The sequence below is a fragment of the Corvus kubaryi genome, unplaced genomic scaffold (genome assembly GCF_017639235.1).
Source record: "Corvus kubaryi isolate FWS band 111438036 unplaced genomic scaffold, C.kubaryi_AGA036_p1.0 78, whole genome shotgun sequence".
NCBI lineage: Eukaryota > Metazoa > Chordata > Aves > Passeriformes > Corvidae > Corvus > Corvus kubaryi.
In genome coordinates this window covers 9305565-9323064 of record NW_024582065.1, presented here as the reverse complement: position 1 = coordinate 9323064, position 17500 = coordinate 9305565, and the positions used below count along the sequence as shown (strand labels likewise).

Sequence of the window (17500 nt, the reverse complement as noted above, 5' to 3'; positions counted from 1 at the left end):
GTCATGAGAACAGAGGTGGTGGACAGGACCAAACCATGGCCTTTGACTATAGAACTGAGTGCTTTCTGAATTCAGAGTGTTTTTCTAGACCAGATGTATTTCCATTAATATAGGAAAGTGAAGAAAAATCCTCATTTATTCCTCCTTTGTTCTGTCTTAAGCATCTTTGTCATATGGTAAAAGTTCTATTTTCATTGCATTTCTTTAGACCAAGTAGCTGAGAGGTTAGCTTTTCTTATGTATTTCTATTTGTGCCTCTCTGGTATCATTTAATTAGAATTAAAAGTGCAGAACCTATTCAAGCCCAATGTCTTTGTGTCTGTAGTGGGGTATGGGTCTGTGTTCCAGGTGCATTGCAGGGCCTTTGTGCCACAGCAGACCAGGAGAGCTGCACAGCAAAGGTGATTTGCTTCCTAACAGAACCTTTGACATAGTCCATTCAGCCAAGTTCCATTTTAAAATTGGAGTTAGTAGTTCTAAGAATGATAGGTTAGTTAAGTATTTCCGTGGTGAGAGAATTCAGCCAGGATATGTATTTGACTGCCTGATAGAAGATCTGGTTTCAATGATCCATCAGATCTGCTCAGATGTTCACGTAGCATCATAATATTCGAGATGTCTGTCTTATTTTCTTACTCCTGTTTGGTGATGGGATGTAAAAATCATTGCAGTTGCTGTGAGCAGAGTAAAATCAGCCTGTGTGAGCATGAAAGAAGTTAGTTCTGAAGTCTAAGACATGCTGTGAGTGAGAAAATACCCAAAACTGGGGGTTTTTGTCTTCAGGCTGGTGGTTGAAATAGCTGCTGCACATGATCCTGTCTGGGAAAGAGCTGAGGTGGAAATGTTGGTTTTCCTGTTTGTGCATTATTGATAGTATTAATTGAATGTCTTTTCACTTATGATACCTGTGTCTCAGAAGTCATGGTACAGGGAAGGAGTGGTAGAAGTGCAGAAAGCAAATAGTAATTAACTGGCAATTAATGTTTTGAAGGAGCTCAGGAGGTTGCTTGGTTTTGGCCTGAGAGTACCTGAGGTAGTGTTGGACTCTGGAGTCTGAAAACCGTGTCAAAAGCCAGTGTGTCCAGAAGTCAGAAGAATTCTGAATAGAAACAGAGGAGTAATTGGGTTCAGTTGTGAGGATATGTGTCCAAGCCACTTTCTAAACAATTTCAGTTCTCTTTCATGTAAAATTTGAATCAATACTGGAAGTTTGCTAAACACAATTTGATTTCACCGCAGATGGTTCAGTGAGTGCAAATATTACTGGCTACAACCGTATGGCCTTTGTTATACAAGAGGTCAGACTAGATGATCATAATGGTCCCTTCTGGTCTTAAAAATCTGTGAATATATGAATAATTTAAAACCTGTCCTGCCAACTCTTATTCATTGAGGTGGTCATATTAAAATCCTGTGGGACTGCTCATGTGAGTAGAGGTTGTGGGATCAGGTCTAGAGTGAGTAATCATTATCACTTTTGTTTAAATTTATTGATAAAGGTATAAAATATCCACTGCAAGTAAAGCTGGGTTTCTTTAAAATGGGACATACTTCAGCAGCATTATTCTACTTGGGCTTGTTGAGCCAGTCAGTAGCAAAGTCGTTTTGGAGATTGTCTTGTACCAGGCTCCTGAACCATTCAGTTTTATACAGGTGCTATTGATCAATTCATAAACTATTTCAAAATTATTGTTTAGAGACTTGTAATATGTAGGAAGCATCTTTGTTTTGTTTAAGAAGAATATGAAATAACATTCAAGGTCCTGCCAGTGGGGGGTTCGGGCACGTTAAAGTACAGCCAGTTCATCTCCCTGCACGTAAAGCTCTTCTGTGCTCTGACTGGTGGTGGTGGTGTTTGCACGGACAGCAATGTTGGGAAGTGCTGTCCCTTGCAAAGGAGGATTTGGTGGTGATTGGTAGATGACACTCATTGGTATTCACAAACTCAAACTGTCATGTGTGTCTGGACAGCAGCATGGAACTGGTGGCACGTTATAGGGACAAGCTGGAAATTACCCTGTGTTAAGTTAGCAGGGAAGTCCAAAGTTCTTTGCTTTTCACTTGGAAAACTTCAGATTCTGATTTTGGCCATCTTTGGTCATATCAGCTCTCCTTTCTTCTAGTAAAAACCACTTTCCAGGGCTAAGAAATGTTTTTGTAGCTCTCGGGTTTTTGACCACAATCCTCTCTAGGATATTCTCATATTTGAAAATCTGAAAGTTGTAGAAATGCTGATAAATGTGAAAAGCTTTATCCTCTTATAACCTTCAGTTGTCTGAGGTGATCACTGACTCCATCTCATCTCTGCAGAATATGTTGTAAAAGTTCTTCTTGCCCTGTGGGCAGGAGTGTCCTCATCATACTCATCATTCAGTCTCGTTCTTTAGGGAATTCTCAAACAGGTGCGATGGGAATACGAGCCTGAGAAACAGGGCCTTGGGAAGTTTCAAAGTTGGTCAGCTGTTGCCCCCTTTGGGATGCTTGTTTAGTTTTGTTACACTTCCTCACTGCAACAGGCAGATATTACCTGGGTGAGGGAGGTGTTAAATAGCTTATTAGTGGCAGCTTTGAACGCGTTCCTCAGCAGAGAGGAGCATCTTGGGCACAGCAATTGGACACCTGTGAGAAGGCAAATCCAGGGATTGTACCAGCTGCTGGTATTTGATAACACCGTGAGAGCTGTGTCATTAGCAGTCAGATTTCATTTTCAGGTAACAATTCTCGAAGTGTTGTTCCGATTTCTTCTGAGTCCACTGGCAGTGATGGAACTGGTTTCCTCAGTACTTGCCAGGAATTAGGTGTTTGCACAATTGCTGGTTTGGATTCCCAGTCTGTAGCTTATTCCTGCTGAGGGTGTCACTGATGGGGGATTTGTGGTATGGAATGACAAAGGGAATTCAGGATTCTCTTTGGTAACCAGTGCAGGAAGAAATTGAAGTCTAATGTTAATCTCTCCGTTTTTAATGCTTTGAATTTTCATAAAAGAGCTTTTCAGTGAAATTACTTAATTTTGCAGTGAGAGATGGTAGAATTTCTGTAATATGGAAATGGCAGAAATGTGATTCCAGAGACCTCCTGTGCATAGAGGCAGAGGCTGGTGACCAATCCTAACCATGTCCTCTTAAACACAAAATTCTGCTCTTGGCTTTAAAGTGTTCCAACATTGCAAGTTTCTGCGCATCCTTTCTCTTGAGCAAGAGATGGGAATTGATTTTTAATGCTATTTACTATTTGTTGAACTAAGTTGTTTGTTTCTTTCTTTCTTTGTTTTGTTTTTTTTTTCTTTTTTCTTTTTTTTTTTTTCTGGTTGGTTGTTTATAACATCCTAGGGATTAATTTTTCCTTTAATTCAGTTTCCCATCTGTTGTGCCTGGATGTGGCATAAGTGTATATGAGAATTTGCACCCAGCTAGAAGACATTACAATCTTTAAAAAAGTCGAAACTGTTTCTGGGGTTTTTCCTACCTCATGAAGAATGAATCTCCTATTGGGGCTGAACTACAGTGCAGATTTATAGAGGTGTAACAGTCACATGGATGGGATTTCATTTTAGGTTTTAATTTCGGTTTGGAGCTCTGGCCCTTCTCTTTTAACATATTTGTGTGAATGAAGTCCTGTGGTTTGCATTATCTGATTATAGCAAAGATCAACTCTGGTTGTGTATGTGACTGAAAATCTAATTGGAATAGTGCTGTCATAATAGTCTCCTGTAATATAAAGTTTGTATTTGACGAACAGAGTTCCTTTTCAGGTGCTGTAGCAGACACTGCTTTCGAGTATTTCCTTGCCTGTGTTTTGGGGAGGCTGCACAGTGGATGGGGCAGTGGTGATTAGCAAAGCCTGATCCTGCCCAGTTATGTAAGCAGAGCATTTCTTCTGTGCACGTCTTGTTAACTCTCCGCTGCAGACCTTTATTGGTGCTTCTTCAATAATTTGTTTAAACTATGCAGTACAGATTCCTTATTTTAGCACTAAGACTTACAAAGGCTTCTTTTAGCAGCCTTTAATTTTGTACTTATGTATGTGACATAGCCTGTGGCTGTGATCTCTGCTGTGAATCTGCAGTTGTTTTGGGATGAAAGCAGAAGGCAGCTGGAAACTCAGTAGCTACATCTAGCTGTCTACCTAGAGAAGGCCTTGATTTCAAGTTTATCTAAACAAGCTCGACTAATCCCAACTATCTGGGGGGATCCACTGTCAAAACAAGCAGCATGGCCCTAAGGCAAACACAGCCATACAGAAATGAAGGCTGGGACTTCCAATACTCCGATGACTGCATACTGGAGGCTTTTTTTCCTGAAAAGAGAGTAAGAGAGGTACAATTTGCATAATGCCTTTTCATCAGGAACTTTTGGAAAGCTGACAGAGGTCCAGCTTATAGCGCTGTAGCCACAATACAGAGTCTATAGGAGAATCCTTGAATGACCTGACCATATTGAAAGAAAAAATGAAAGCATCGAAGTATAGCCAAGTGAGTGTGGAAAAGAGGGCTGGTGCATTGTCTAACATCTGCTCTACTTCTCGTTAGTTTTGTTCTTCAGTATTCTATGTGGACTTTGGAGAAACCTAAGACAGCCTAACATGAATCCTATAATCTTCCTTCTGAATATTTATGTAGTGTGCCAGCCTCTAAGCTGTCCTTTGCATCTTCCTACTTCCCCCTCATTTTCATGCTCTCAAATGAGGCCAACATTTCAAAAGCTAAATAAATGTTTGTGAATGTTTATAAAAGATTTGCATACATTTGTCCTTGTTTGACAAAGATCACTTTTTTCTTATGCCAGTTCTGAAATATTTTAAAGGTTTCAGTGCTTGTCTTGACAACAAAGTCCTGCCTCAGAGAACAATGATTGCTGATTAAGTGGGTATGTGCTCGGAGCTGAATAGAGCGATGGAGACGACGGCTGAAAGGGCCACTCATCTTAAGCCAGAATTATAATATTTAACAAATGCTAACCGAAGGATAGATTTAAAGCTTTGGTTTTGGTGCAGTGTACCTGTGCAACTGACTTACGGGCTGAGCAGGATGTGATTATCTTTTCACAGCTAATAGTTCTTACCTAATTTCTGCTAAATCTGCAAGTGAAAATACTCCTAGGTTTTAGTCACTAAATGTTTAAAATACATTTAATTGAATCAGTGTTCCAGCTCTCTGACATTGACACTTCTTACCTTTACCAACTGATCACTATTTATGCACATAATTGGATCTGATTTTTTTTATACCTGGTTGTATAATTTTTCAATTCTTTGTGATTTAAGATTGGAACAATTACTCAACAGTACAACAGTAGCTGTAGATTTTTGTAGCTAAAATCTATTTCTCTTACAATAAAACTAAATCTCTGCTTTTACGGAAGGGGTTTTGAAGACATTTGTTGAAAAACTGCTTAAATATTTAGTTCAGCTTTACTTTCAGATTTTTTTCTACTGGAGAAAAGTAGTAGTCGTTCCTGTTCTTTTGTTCTATGAGTTGAGAGGTTGAAGTTGTCATTAAGGCAAAAACTAGAGCTACTTCTCTGACACAGTTTTTATCACATCTGCTAGGCCTGTGTCCCAGGAGGAGCTGAGCAGAGCCCGGAATTCAGCATAGGCCCATTATCTCCTGTTTTTGCGTGTGTTGTAAAAGGAGTGAGACCTCAGGGAGGCTTGGAGCCTCCTCCCGTGTAATGTCCAAATCAGATTTGAAGGACTGGTGGCAGGAAAGCTTTGGCCTTGGGGTGTGAATTCTAAGAAACAGAGTCACAATTAGGTTTAAAAAATTCAGGGATTTTGAGCTTTATCTTGAAATATGTTTTTAGTAATGCAAGGAGAAAAGTTGCCCATCTGTGCACGTATTTTGTACGTTTAAAATATTTAAATACTAGCAGGCCTGAATATGCTTAGGAAATGTTATTTATCTCCTGCTCTTCCTGTTTCCAGGATTGTGGATATGTGTGTTGGGAGTTGTTTGTTTGTTTGTTTGTTTAAAACAATGTTTTCCTGAGAACAATCAGTTACCTTCAATGAAATGATATTATTTTGTATGGCCCTGTTCCCCTGCTGACCCTCAGGCAGGGAGAGGTGACTTGGGTAATAGAACCCTCCCCTAATTCAAGCTTTAGAATTTCTCAGAAAGAGCTGATGGATTTCTGGAACACGAAGCAAATGGATAATCTAGTGCTATAAAGTTGTATTGGAATACCAGTAGAAATAGAAAAGTAGAGATAAAACTAAATTCAGGCAATTTAAAGTAATTCTATTATGTCCAGATTTTTTTGGGCATAGAACATTCTTTTAAAGAACAGATTAAAATTATTTCTTAAATTATTTTGTACGTTACAAAATTTAGTAATGCTCAGTACTGCTGTAAGGCGTAAAAAGATTTTATTGCAAAATCAACGCAATATGAAATTTGACATAACTATTTTAAACTAGCAATGATTTTTTTAAAAGAATCTCTGTTGTATCAGTTTTCTAAAAACTAGAAAAATCTTTAGAACTCAGAGAAATTTTGAGTTTAAGTTGATTGTTTGCTTTCTCTGCTTTGTCATGTTACTCAATCTCAGTGTTTTGTTGTGGCTGTGTGATGCTGGCCCCAGTGCAGGGTCCTCACTTTGGAATTTGGGAATTCATTTTTATAAGCTACTGGCATTGAAACGCTTCTTTTGATTTTTAACTACAAATTACACCATTTGTTAATTGATGAGAATTCTCTGTAATCATAACTTCAGGGAAATTTGATGTGAAATAATATAAACTGGCACGAATAATAAATGCAAATTCAGGTTTAAGTTCTCAGAACACGAGATGAATGATCCCTGTTTGTCATTCAGAGCTGTGGTCACTTTAGGGGTTGAATTTTCTGTGCTGGCATTGCTTTCTTACATTTTTATTCTATAAGTAAAAGTTTGAGTAGTCGCTTTGTGAAATGTTTAAAGTTACCAAATTGTTCCTGAGGTGTTTATTAGTGTGCAGAAAGCTGTTCCCTTTGCTAGGAGAATGTCTGTGACCAACCCTGCACAGCCAACAGAATTGATGGTGTTCTGGATGGTTCTGTTCCTCTGGGCTTTAAACAGAATTGTTATCAGGCTTAAGTTGGTTATTTGGGTGGACTGACAACTTTTTTTAATTCTTAAATCTGTTGTTCCCTTGCAGTGGATCATTTAATTAATTGTTAGCTTAAAATTATTCAAATAGATGAATTAAATATAAGAGCTGTTTACAATTCTCTGGGTATAGGAGAGATTAATGTACAATCCAAATTTAATTGGATAATATTTTGCTTCAGTTAATGTCTTAGCACTTTTCAGTGCTGTATTAACATTTCTGCAGTGTTTAAATTTGATGTTGCTTCTAAGGAGCATAAAGTCATCTGTAGTTGCTCACTGGTCAAGTGGGCATCCTGTTCCCTGTGCTCACATGCCCTGTGCCCATCAGGCTGGGTGCATTTCTCTTCTGGGCCCTCCTTGTTCTCCAGTTTCTCCTCCATGCTTCCTCAGTCTGTTGATGTTTTTGGAAGTCTCTTGGTGTCCCTCCATGGCAGAGGGAGCGTTTCATGCTGGTTTGCTGGGTTCAGATGACCTTTCAAGCTGGATAAGATGAAAAGTGTTTGTATTCCCACCCTCTCTGTGTAACGTTTTTACTGGCAGCAGCCTCAGCTGTACTTTGCCTCTGGTGTAAGGGCAAGGAAATAAAACAGCATCCACCTTTGTCATCATGGAGTCATCTCTTCTCTCCGTGGAAAACTCCTCTCACTGGCCATGCTCTGTTCTCTTGTAAAATATATTTGTGGGGTTTTGGGGTTCCTTCCTTTCCCCTTCCCCTCCAGGATCCACAGCTAAAGGTCCAGTCTCTGCTCTGGGTGGTCTTTCCAATTTCATCCAGATTTTCCTCAGGTTTTCCATTACAGGTTCCCAACCTGTTGGTTTGTGTGGTGTGTTGTTTCCCTGCTCTGACTCACATTCCTGTTTGGGTATCACACCTTATTCACTCATTTTTAACGGATCTCCCTGTATTTTAATTTCTTTTCTGTCCAAATTCTCCCTACACTTCTTGTTCCCCTTTGCATCTCTGTTGTCTTGTGAATCTTTCTAAGAGCAGATACTTTGCAGCAGCCCCTTCTCTAGCCCAGCCATTTGCACATCATTTATCAGTGCAGTTTTATTTAATTGCAGCCGCCCGTGGGATATTTGTTAGTGATGTTCATTTGAGCAGGAGAAGTGAAGCAACACACTGTATTTAAGAGAATCTCAAGTTGTTCTGTTGATTTGGAAGTGGGAGCATACGGTGAAGAGTTTAAAAATAAAAAAAGACTTCAGCTGCAGCTTGCATATTAAATTCACAAGTGAATGTGCACATTTTTTCAGCATTGTTGAGCCGTCTTTACTGTTTGGTTGCTACAGAGAGATGATTTGGGACACGAGCCCGGTGTGTATTGTGTGTATTTCCCAGCCTGGCTTTCCAAGTCTGTCCTGTGTGTGTAGGAAAGCCTTGCAGAGCCTGCCTCACCTTCAGAGGTGGTTGTGACACAAAAGGGCTGAGCGCAGTGTTCCTGCCTCATTTATTTTGAAAACTTTGCTACTGAAACCAAACTTAATCAATGAGCTCTGTGTTGTCTCCGATAAGTTATGTACTGGCTTTATTGATTGGGAAGGATTTTAGAAAGCCCATGTGGGGTTTATAATGTCAGCAGTGTTTTGATTATGAAAAGAGTTGGAACCTTGGGACGGGGAGGCAGGTGGTGCCTGTGCTCCAGCCCCTGGTGCTACGGCTGCGCTGGATCCCCCGGGACATGGTTCATGCCCTGCACTTTAGCTCTGGTGACTGGCTGCTGGAGATGCACTTTTTGCTCATTAAAATGTTAAAAATCAAACTGCATGTAAAAAGATTTGTGAAAATATAAACTTGGGGATTGATCCAGAAAACTGGTGTGTGATCCCCTGGAGACCCCAGCGGCAGCTCCCGGGTAATTTATGTTGATCAGCTGCCTGTCCTGGATTGCTGGGGGGGTTCTGGTCGTCTTTTTAGGGGGCTTTGCTTTACAGGCATGTATGTAGGATTTTCTTTATGAAAATAGGCATAAGGGAATAAAACAAGAAAACAGACTGTTGATACTTCCTCTGTGCTTCATGTTGGTTAAAAAAAAAAAAAAAGAGTGTGAGATGTCAACATGGAGCAATTCTAGGTTTTGTTTTGTTATGGTTTTTGTCTGAAATCATAAAGAAATGAAGATTTTTCTAGGTCGTAAGTAATAACCCACCTAAAGAGGTTGGGGTAGGACACTGTATATGAATGATGCAGGTATTGCTTATCTTTCAAACTGAGGAATATTTAAAGAATTTTTTAAAAAGCAGCATTATATTTAGAGTAATGAGCTTGCAACTTGAGCAAAAATTGAATATTGTCCAGTAATTGTTCTTCTTGCGTGCAAAAGATCAGCAGTTTTGCTAATTAAAAACTAATTCTACGTATGTTATTTACATTCTTTTAATAGTTAGCTTTGAAAAATAAGTCTGCAGTTAACCTGTGCTAGTCTCAATTTTTTTGGTTGTGAATCGAGCCAGATAAGAATCGGTGTATAATGAATGGCAAATCACATCCAATGACATTGCAAAAGCCAGATAATAATATCACTGTAAAGTCTTTCTTTAAAGGAGAAGGCAATGTAGAGCAGTATAGAGCAAATGTATGGCCTGTTTAAGTGAAAACTTCATTTGCTGTGTTTTGGAAGCTGTAAATATCAAGGAACAAGTACAGAGTAAGTTCTGAGTAATGCACTTCTCCAGTGACACAATGCTGATGAGATGCTGAATGTTTTATTATGTGAATGGTTTTACTTGCAGTTGCAGGAATTATTCAAGTCATCAAAATAATAGAGAGAATGTAGTCTGCCTTTTTGAGGTGACTGATGGCTTTATCTTCTTTTTATTTCAGAATTTTATGTATCTATATGGTTTTGTTTCTGAAACGATAGGAAAACAGTCATTATTTTGAGGACAATATGTATTGATAAGGCCAAAAAAGATACAGGCGCTTTGCTCTCCTGCAATTATAATTTCATAATTTTAGAATTATTTCGTAGGTTTTTTGTTTGTTTGTTTGTTGACATTTTGCACTGTAAGATTTCAGTTGTGGCAAAGGACAACTGTGTAATAGTTAAAATTTGTCAAGATGCAGTTTTTGTGCCTGAGCAATTGGAGTTGTTCAACTTGTGAAAATCAGTGAGATTCTGCACCAGGGGGAACCCGATCATATTAATGAGACCTTTACTATCAAGGCATTATTTTGTATCAAAATAGAGATTTCTACAGTTGACTCTGTAATCTACATAGCTCCTTTCCAAGTTTCCTGCTGCAGTTCAAAGGAGGAGACATCTTGGCTCTACATGGCATTCTTCAATAGATCCTTTCTTGTTCTTTAAAAACAGGAGGTTGTTAAATAATCTATCAATAAACTGTCAAGAAGTCAAAGTTTCCATATCTGTTTTTGCCTGAAATCCTCAGAACTTGCCACGTTTTAGTTGTCAAGAAACCTCCAAAGAAGAGTGTGAGCAGTTGAGCCTGAAACCACGGCTCAGGATGGGCTGTGCTTGTTTGAATTATGCAGGAGGAACATGTTCCTGCAAGGGAGTCAATATGTTTTGTGCTTCACTGGAGAGGTTATTAGATTGATGGAGTTTATTTGGGAATGATGGCATTTGGCTTAGAAATAAATGAAGCGAGAAGCATCTATTTAGTTATTGATGATAATTTATTGCTATTGGTCAGAAAAGTGTTGAATTTATCAGAGGGTTTGTTGTTTGTTCCGGGTTCTGAAAGCAGAAGTAGAATTTACACTTCAGGACCTGAAATATTGAAGTGTGAAGGAGAATGAGCAATGAATTAGCTGTAGGAAAGATCTGCAAACTGAGAAACCTTTATGGTGGGTTGTGGGTTACAGAATTCAAATTTTAAAAATCTAATGGTTTACTTTTGTCTATGAATACAACGGTTTTAGGACTAACATGTTTCTGGTTTTGCCTCTTTAGTGACTGTATTTGTTTAATGTTGTAAAGTTGAAAATTATTATCTGCTGATCATGTTCTCACTTTTCATATTCACCCTTTTCTTTGCTCTCACACTTAAATGCTTTTCTGTTTGTGGTGCTGTTTTGCAACTTTTAGAAAATGGTTTGTAGGTTAAACAATCCGTATTCATTTTAATACACATTATTTTAGTCAGTCTTTTAACACTCAGATTTCCTTTCTAATAGCAGTAGGCAACATTAAACATTCCTGCTATGAGACCTATTGGCTTCATCTTTTGTTATTTATCTTGCTGATGTTAGGAAGTATTCTCTAATCCCCCAGACCTCTGTTCCTAGGTAACAGTCAAAAGCTGTGCCAGCAGAAGTGGTCCTGCCAGGCCAGGCCCATGTGGTTTGGTGTTATTCACTCCGATCCATATGGTCAGGGTAGGGATTGTCCCCAGAGAGGTGTTAACACTCAACAACCCAACCTCCTCCTCCTCTTTGGAGAATTGCTGGATGGCTCCTGCTGCCTGTCCATGTGTGAATCTTGATTAATTTTTCATTTTTAATGAAGTTTGATCATGTTTATTATTTCACATGATTGACTGCCTGGTACTCTTTCCATGTAATTGATAAAGCCCATATTTCTTCATCTGTCTCTTATTTCTTCAGGGCAAAGTTGTGAAATTGTGTGATGTGGTTAATATTAGATTTATTGGTCCCCATAGGTGTATAAATTATCTCTTTTTTTTCTTCTCTCTCTACAGGAAGTTCTACAGACTCTGACCAAGTTTTGTTTCCCCTTCTATGTGGACAGGTATTGTTAGCTTTTCAAACTTTACAAGAAAATAAGCTTGTCAATAAAACCGCTGTAGAAAATAAAAGCCATACCATTCATAGTGTTCTGTCTGTGTGACTGGGACTTAAAGCACCTGAGTGCAAATTATAGTCTTAGAATCACTTTTTCCTGGGGTTTTTATGGGCACCATGAAACAAAAGGAAGTTTCAAAAGTTGGAGTTGTTCAGTGGCAGCACTGTGAGGGCGTTTTGTTTTACTTCTGTGCAGTGCTTGGATGGAAAATGCTTGGGTAGGAATTGTCAAATATACCTATTAATATCAAAGCTTTGTCTGCTTATACATTTTATTTCTTAATTGCCAAAATTTGGGTGGAACAATTAATTAAATGCTTTACATTGAAAGGCCTTTTGATGTTGCTGGAATGCTGATGCTTTACTTGACAGCTACTTAAGGTGACTTCTAATTTTGGGGGGGAAATCGTAAAGTGGAGGTGAGATCTGAGAATATTTAATTCATGTAATTTAGGAAACTCTGGAACTTTTTTAGTTTTGCTTTTACTGTGAGTTATTTTTGATGGTTTCATGAAAAGAACAAGAATTGAAGTTTTGGAAGGATACACCAGTGCTCATCTCATCTCTGAGCATCACTTAATCGGTCAGAATGACTTGTCTTCATCAGCTGAGACACTGAATGGTTTGGATTGAGGGAATCGGCCTTTACTGTGATTAAACTGCTGCAAGTCTTTTTCTCATTTTAGAGCTTGGAATCACTTTTTTGCTGCTCATCCTTTTCATTTCCTAAGGGGTGGAAGCAGGCAAATACTCATACATTTTTCTCATGTATTTGTTTCTACTAGAAATGTTTATGCTTTCTGTGTGTAGATTTATTGTACCTAGGGGTTTTGTTTGTTTTGTTGTTTTTGGTTTTCCTCAGCAATATAACATTTTGAAAGATAGAACACTGAAAACCCATATGGGGTGCAAATGAGAACATAATGAAAAGTGATTCCCATTTCTGGATCCACTTGTTTGTCTGAGTATCACAGACTGTCACTGAAAGACTGCAAGCCAACCAGTTTGAACATAAAGGAGACATTGTCACCCAGAACATACTTAATAATTTCAAATGGAGAATGGACTTCCCATGCTGCAGGAGGCAGAGCACACCTCAAGTTAAGGCTGTGGCAGCTGAAGAAGATGCTTGTGCTCCTTCTCTTCTGGATGTAAAAACACGTGTTGGTGGCACTGAAGGTTCTGACTCTCAGTGGCAGTCACTCCATTCTTTTCACATTGATTCTGTTCATATGTATTGTGGCCAGTGGTCAAAACCCCAAGGACTGGTTTGCCATTCCTTCAGGCAATGGACCAGGAGTTTCCTGCTGTTGTGGTGGTGTTATGAGGCAGAGGCTCTTCTCCAGCTGCAGGAGTGCAGAGCTGCTCCTCGGTCCAACTCCCTGCCAGAACTGTGGTAGTCAGGTGTAGGTGCTGGGGGGGGATTTTATGGCAATCGCTCTTCCTCTCTCCCCTTTCCTCTGGCTCTAACTTCTGTCTGCCCCGTTAGAGATGAGATTTATGCTGCTTCCATCCTGTGAGGCTCTAACTAGACCTTCTGAACATTTGAAAACAGAGCCGTGAATCTGAAGGGCGGATACTAAAATCTTAGGAAGAACACTTTTTATGTTGGAAAGTTTATCCTTCCTGTGAAGAACTGGCACTGAAACTTGAGCAAGACCTGTCAGTGAGGTTTGGTTTCTCCAGGTCACATAAATGCAGGACTCTCTAGGTTTGCTCTGGAGGAACTCACCAGCTTGTCTGAGTTGTTTAATAAACAAGCTTCTCTCTGCTGCTAATGAAACATGGTTTTTTCCCCTGTTCCATAATTTTAATTGTCAGCTCAAATGCTATTTCTCACACACGCTCAGCTCTCAACCTTGTTAAAATTAAGCGTATAATCCCCTTTTAAAACACCATGCTAAAATCACCATAGTAACATTACATCCAATCTTTGCAGATAAAACACACCACCAGTGAGGGATTTTTGGGTATCCCCAGCAGCTCAGTGTGGTTTATGGAAGTGGTTCCTCTGCTGACATTTAGATTTCAGGAGAATGATAGTACTTACACTGGCTAATTCTCAGGCTACTGGAGTGCTTTAAATTTTGTTCATCTTCATCACTTCATGTTTTTCCTTCCCTGTTTGGAATCCACTGAAGGATTCTTTTTTCTAAGCTGGACAGTGACATCTTTCCCATCTGGATCCAACTTTTATTTCTGCAAGTCTGTTTTTCCTTTGTTTCCTCTAGGCACTGAGTGTGTACTCTCCCACAGAAATTGTTTTTTGCATGTGGCATCATAGAAGAGAATATTTTAAGGCCTGTGACTGCTAGTTAAATGGCCTTGAATTTACCAGGGTATTTGTTGCAGTTGGTAGGAGTGCCTTGTAAAGCTGCACGTCAATGCAAGTCAGATTTCTCAGTTCTCAGAAAACCTAAAAAAGCCCTAGAACATGACCTGAAATAAGTCTTAATTTCCTATAATTAGAAATATTTTGGGTTATATGAGAGAACATGGGGCTGGTTGCTAGTTGATAATCAGAACCATTTTCTTTTAAAGACAAACTCATTTTTAGTATCCTCCCATGCTTAAAAAATGGGAAAAAACCCCCACAAACCCCCCACTCCTCCCTCATCAAGCATATGTAAGGTTCTGGAGGGTGCATACTTTTTAGTTAATTTCTCAAAAAAACTCTGCTGAAAGAGGAAATGTTATAGGTTCAATGACTTGCATGTGATACTTGACACAGAGGTAGCTCAGCAGTAATTTTTCTCTCTTGCTCTGTTTCCAGCCATGCCGTTAACCAAGTTGGGCAGAACTTCACGTTTGTGCTCACAGACATTGACAGCAAGCAGAGGTTTGGATTCTGTCGCTTATCTTCAGGGGCCAAGAGCTGCTTCTGTATCTTAAGGTAGGTCTGTGGTTTGGCTTCTGGCTGACTGCAGGAGCAGTGTTTGACTTTGCAGTTACACTGCAATTACCATTTCCAGCTGTTCAGAATTATTTCCCTATCTGGTCCTCAAAGTCACTGCTCTTCTGCACAAGTGGTGCAAAATCCCTTGCACTTGGAGTTCCTCTGTAGATAACTGTATTTGTTTGTAGTCAACGTTCTGGAGTTAACAACATGGTAAAAAAAGTCTATTTGCAGTAACTTGATATGACATAGCATGATGGCAGCTGTTATCTTTAGCTGTCACAACTGATCTTGTTAAGACATTTTGTGGACATTTGTATATGCAAGTTTTATTAACAAAGCATCTGTTGGTAACTGAGAAATGTCACTGATGCTCTCCACAGCCCCAAAGTTTGTATGTGTGAGCTTTCCTCTGTCCTGTTGAGGGTTTTGTGAAGTTTGGCATAATAAAGACTGTCAGTGGAAGCTGGAACTATGCATTTCACAGAAAATGGGCCAAGAGGCTCTATCAGAGTAGTTTTTGATAACCTCCCACAGCCATGTTGGAATACAGTCCAGAATTTTTTTTATATTTGCTACAAGAAATGATGCCAGTAAAATCAGTTTTGATGTCTACCAATGTTTCAGTTCCATTAAGAACTTCCATGGACTGAAGATTTTCATGTGGCATCTGGTCTGTCTTGTTTTGAACAAATTTAAGAATTGCCTGTCTTCTACGTTCTGCCTTCTGTGTGTTCATGAGGAATTGGAAGTTTAGGAGCAGTGGCCCAAGTAAAGCCAGCCCAGGTAAAGCCAGCCCAGAGGTAACTGGGGACAGCCAGGGAGGTGACAGCACAGTTGGGGCTGAAGCCTCACAAATGAGGACACTGCTCTGTGAGCAGCTGGAGACATCTGTCAGGGCCATCCCTGGCTGGCTTTGCACTGGACACAACCAGGGTGAGAACAGGGGAACTTGTCTTTGTCCTCTGTGGGGGCACCTCAGAGAGGGACCCTGGGTGTGTCTAACTGAATGTGCCCCCTCTGAAGCATTCCAGGGGGACATTGCAAAGTACAAGGTCACCTCTCCTTGCAGGGGGCTGCACACAGCAATGCCATGGAATGGGAGCTTAATATTTGGAAAAATTGTTGTGAAATCTACCCAAATTCCTAATTAATTGAGTGAGAGGCAGAGTGACAAGTGTTTGCTCAGTGTCTTCTTTCATTCTGTCTTTTCTGTGGCAGACACTTCAGCTATTATTAGCTCTGGAAGTCCAGCAGCATGGACTGTATCCTGCAGGCAGGAAGGTGTTTCCCAGCTCTTCCCACAGAGCTGCTCCCCTGTACAGTCGGGTGCTGATTCCCTGAGTCTCATGTGGGCAGTGTCTGCTTACAGAAGGTAACTTTGCCTGATTAATGTCAAATTAAAGGAGAAACACAGTTTTAAAAAGAAAATCTGAATGAGGAATAGTCTGGGTCTCTTCTTGATCCCTCCTGGATAAGAGTTCTTTGCTGTCAGCTCCCTTATGTTGAGTGCGTGCCAAGAAGAAATGGAGGAGTTCTGTTGTAGTTAAATGCCTTCTGCTTCAACTCATAACCAAAAAAAAAACCAACCACAGTGGATGAATTGGGGCTCTTCACTTCCTTCCTGTTGCTTCTTTCTCCTGTGCACCGATGAGAAAAAGAAAGTTCATCATTAATGCAAGTTTATGCAAGTTTTAGAGGATAATAAAGAGTGTAAATCAGCAATACGTGAAATCACTTCCTCTGTTCCCAGGACTGCAGCTCCCATTATTGATGTGAATCTTCTCAGTGTCTTTTATGTACTAAAGGATGGTGCATGGTTAATGGATGGGGAAAAACATGCTGAAGAATGTGAGAACGATAAGTAAAACCAAATGGGGATGAAAAGAATGTTTAATTGTTTTTAAATTACAGATTGGATGGCAGCAAGCTTCAAATATTCCTTGCTATGCTCAGCAACAATATAAGAACTAAGTGATGGTGTTTATTACTAGAGATGATATTCACGTGCTTATCAGGGATTTTCTAGGTCTGGCCATGGTAAAATGGTTTGGAGGTAGAAAATCATCACATGTTTAGATTAGTTATTGAAGAAGAACAGCAGAAAAAGGAAATTGTTTTCTCTCAGAGAGTGCTTTAAAAAATTTCTGCAGCATTCTGGAAGCAAAGTTGGAAGCCGACCCAGTACTCGAGGGCCAGAAGTCAGGGTCAGGGTCTGGACTCGAGCTTTGAAGTGACTCAGAGGCTTTTCCCTGTGGATGCAGAGCACAGCAAGGCGCCTCTTGGAGTTCAGTAGCAGTGGGGTTACCCTATGGCCAGCAGAGAGGCAATTCCATTTGGCAGGGAACTGCTTTGACTGTTTTAACCAGCACTATTTAGAAATCTGCTTTTTAGATAGTTACCGTAGTGTTTTTCCTGCTGTTGTAGCTCACACAGATTGATGAACTCTCTGGTAACTTTGAAACCTGCTTTTCCGGGTGTTCTGTGGATGTCTTTAATGTAGAGCTGCTCTATTCAATGTCGAACCTGCCTCTCTTCTTCGGGTTCCCCTTCCCTGCCCCAATTTTGTGGCTCGCGGTGAAGCTGCGGGGCCCGGCTGCGGTGACCCTGAGCGGCTGCGCTGCGGCGGCGGCGCCAGCAGAGGGCGCGCGGGGGCGCAGGTACGGCCCAGGTGAGGGAGAGACCCCGCGGGGGCTGCGGGTGAGCCCAGGTGAGGGACAGACCCCGCCGGGATTGGGGTGAGCC

At 40.2% G+C, this 17500-nt stretch overlaps 1 protein-coding gene across 6 annotated transcripts in view; it reads left to right on the top strand.

The window, feature by feature from the left end:
* Positions 1–17500, top strand: part of DENND1A (DENN domain containing 1A) — a 159585-nt gene that overhangs the window by 35290 nt on the left and 106795 nt on the right. For 5 of the 6 annotated variants that reach the window (XM_042052484.1, XM_042052483.1, XM_042052485.1 and 2 more), the window contains exons 4-5: positions 11757–11806; positions 14633–14752. In XM_042052484.1, coding sequence (XP_041908418.1) covers positions 11757–11806; positions 14633–14752 — 170 coding nt within the window. Of the gene's footprint in view, positions 1–11756; positions 11807–14632; positions 14753–16050; positions 16131–17500 lie in introns of those variants that run through there. The other variant, XM_042052487.1, reaches the window with a different exon arrangement.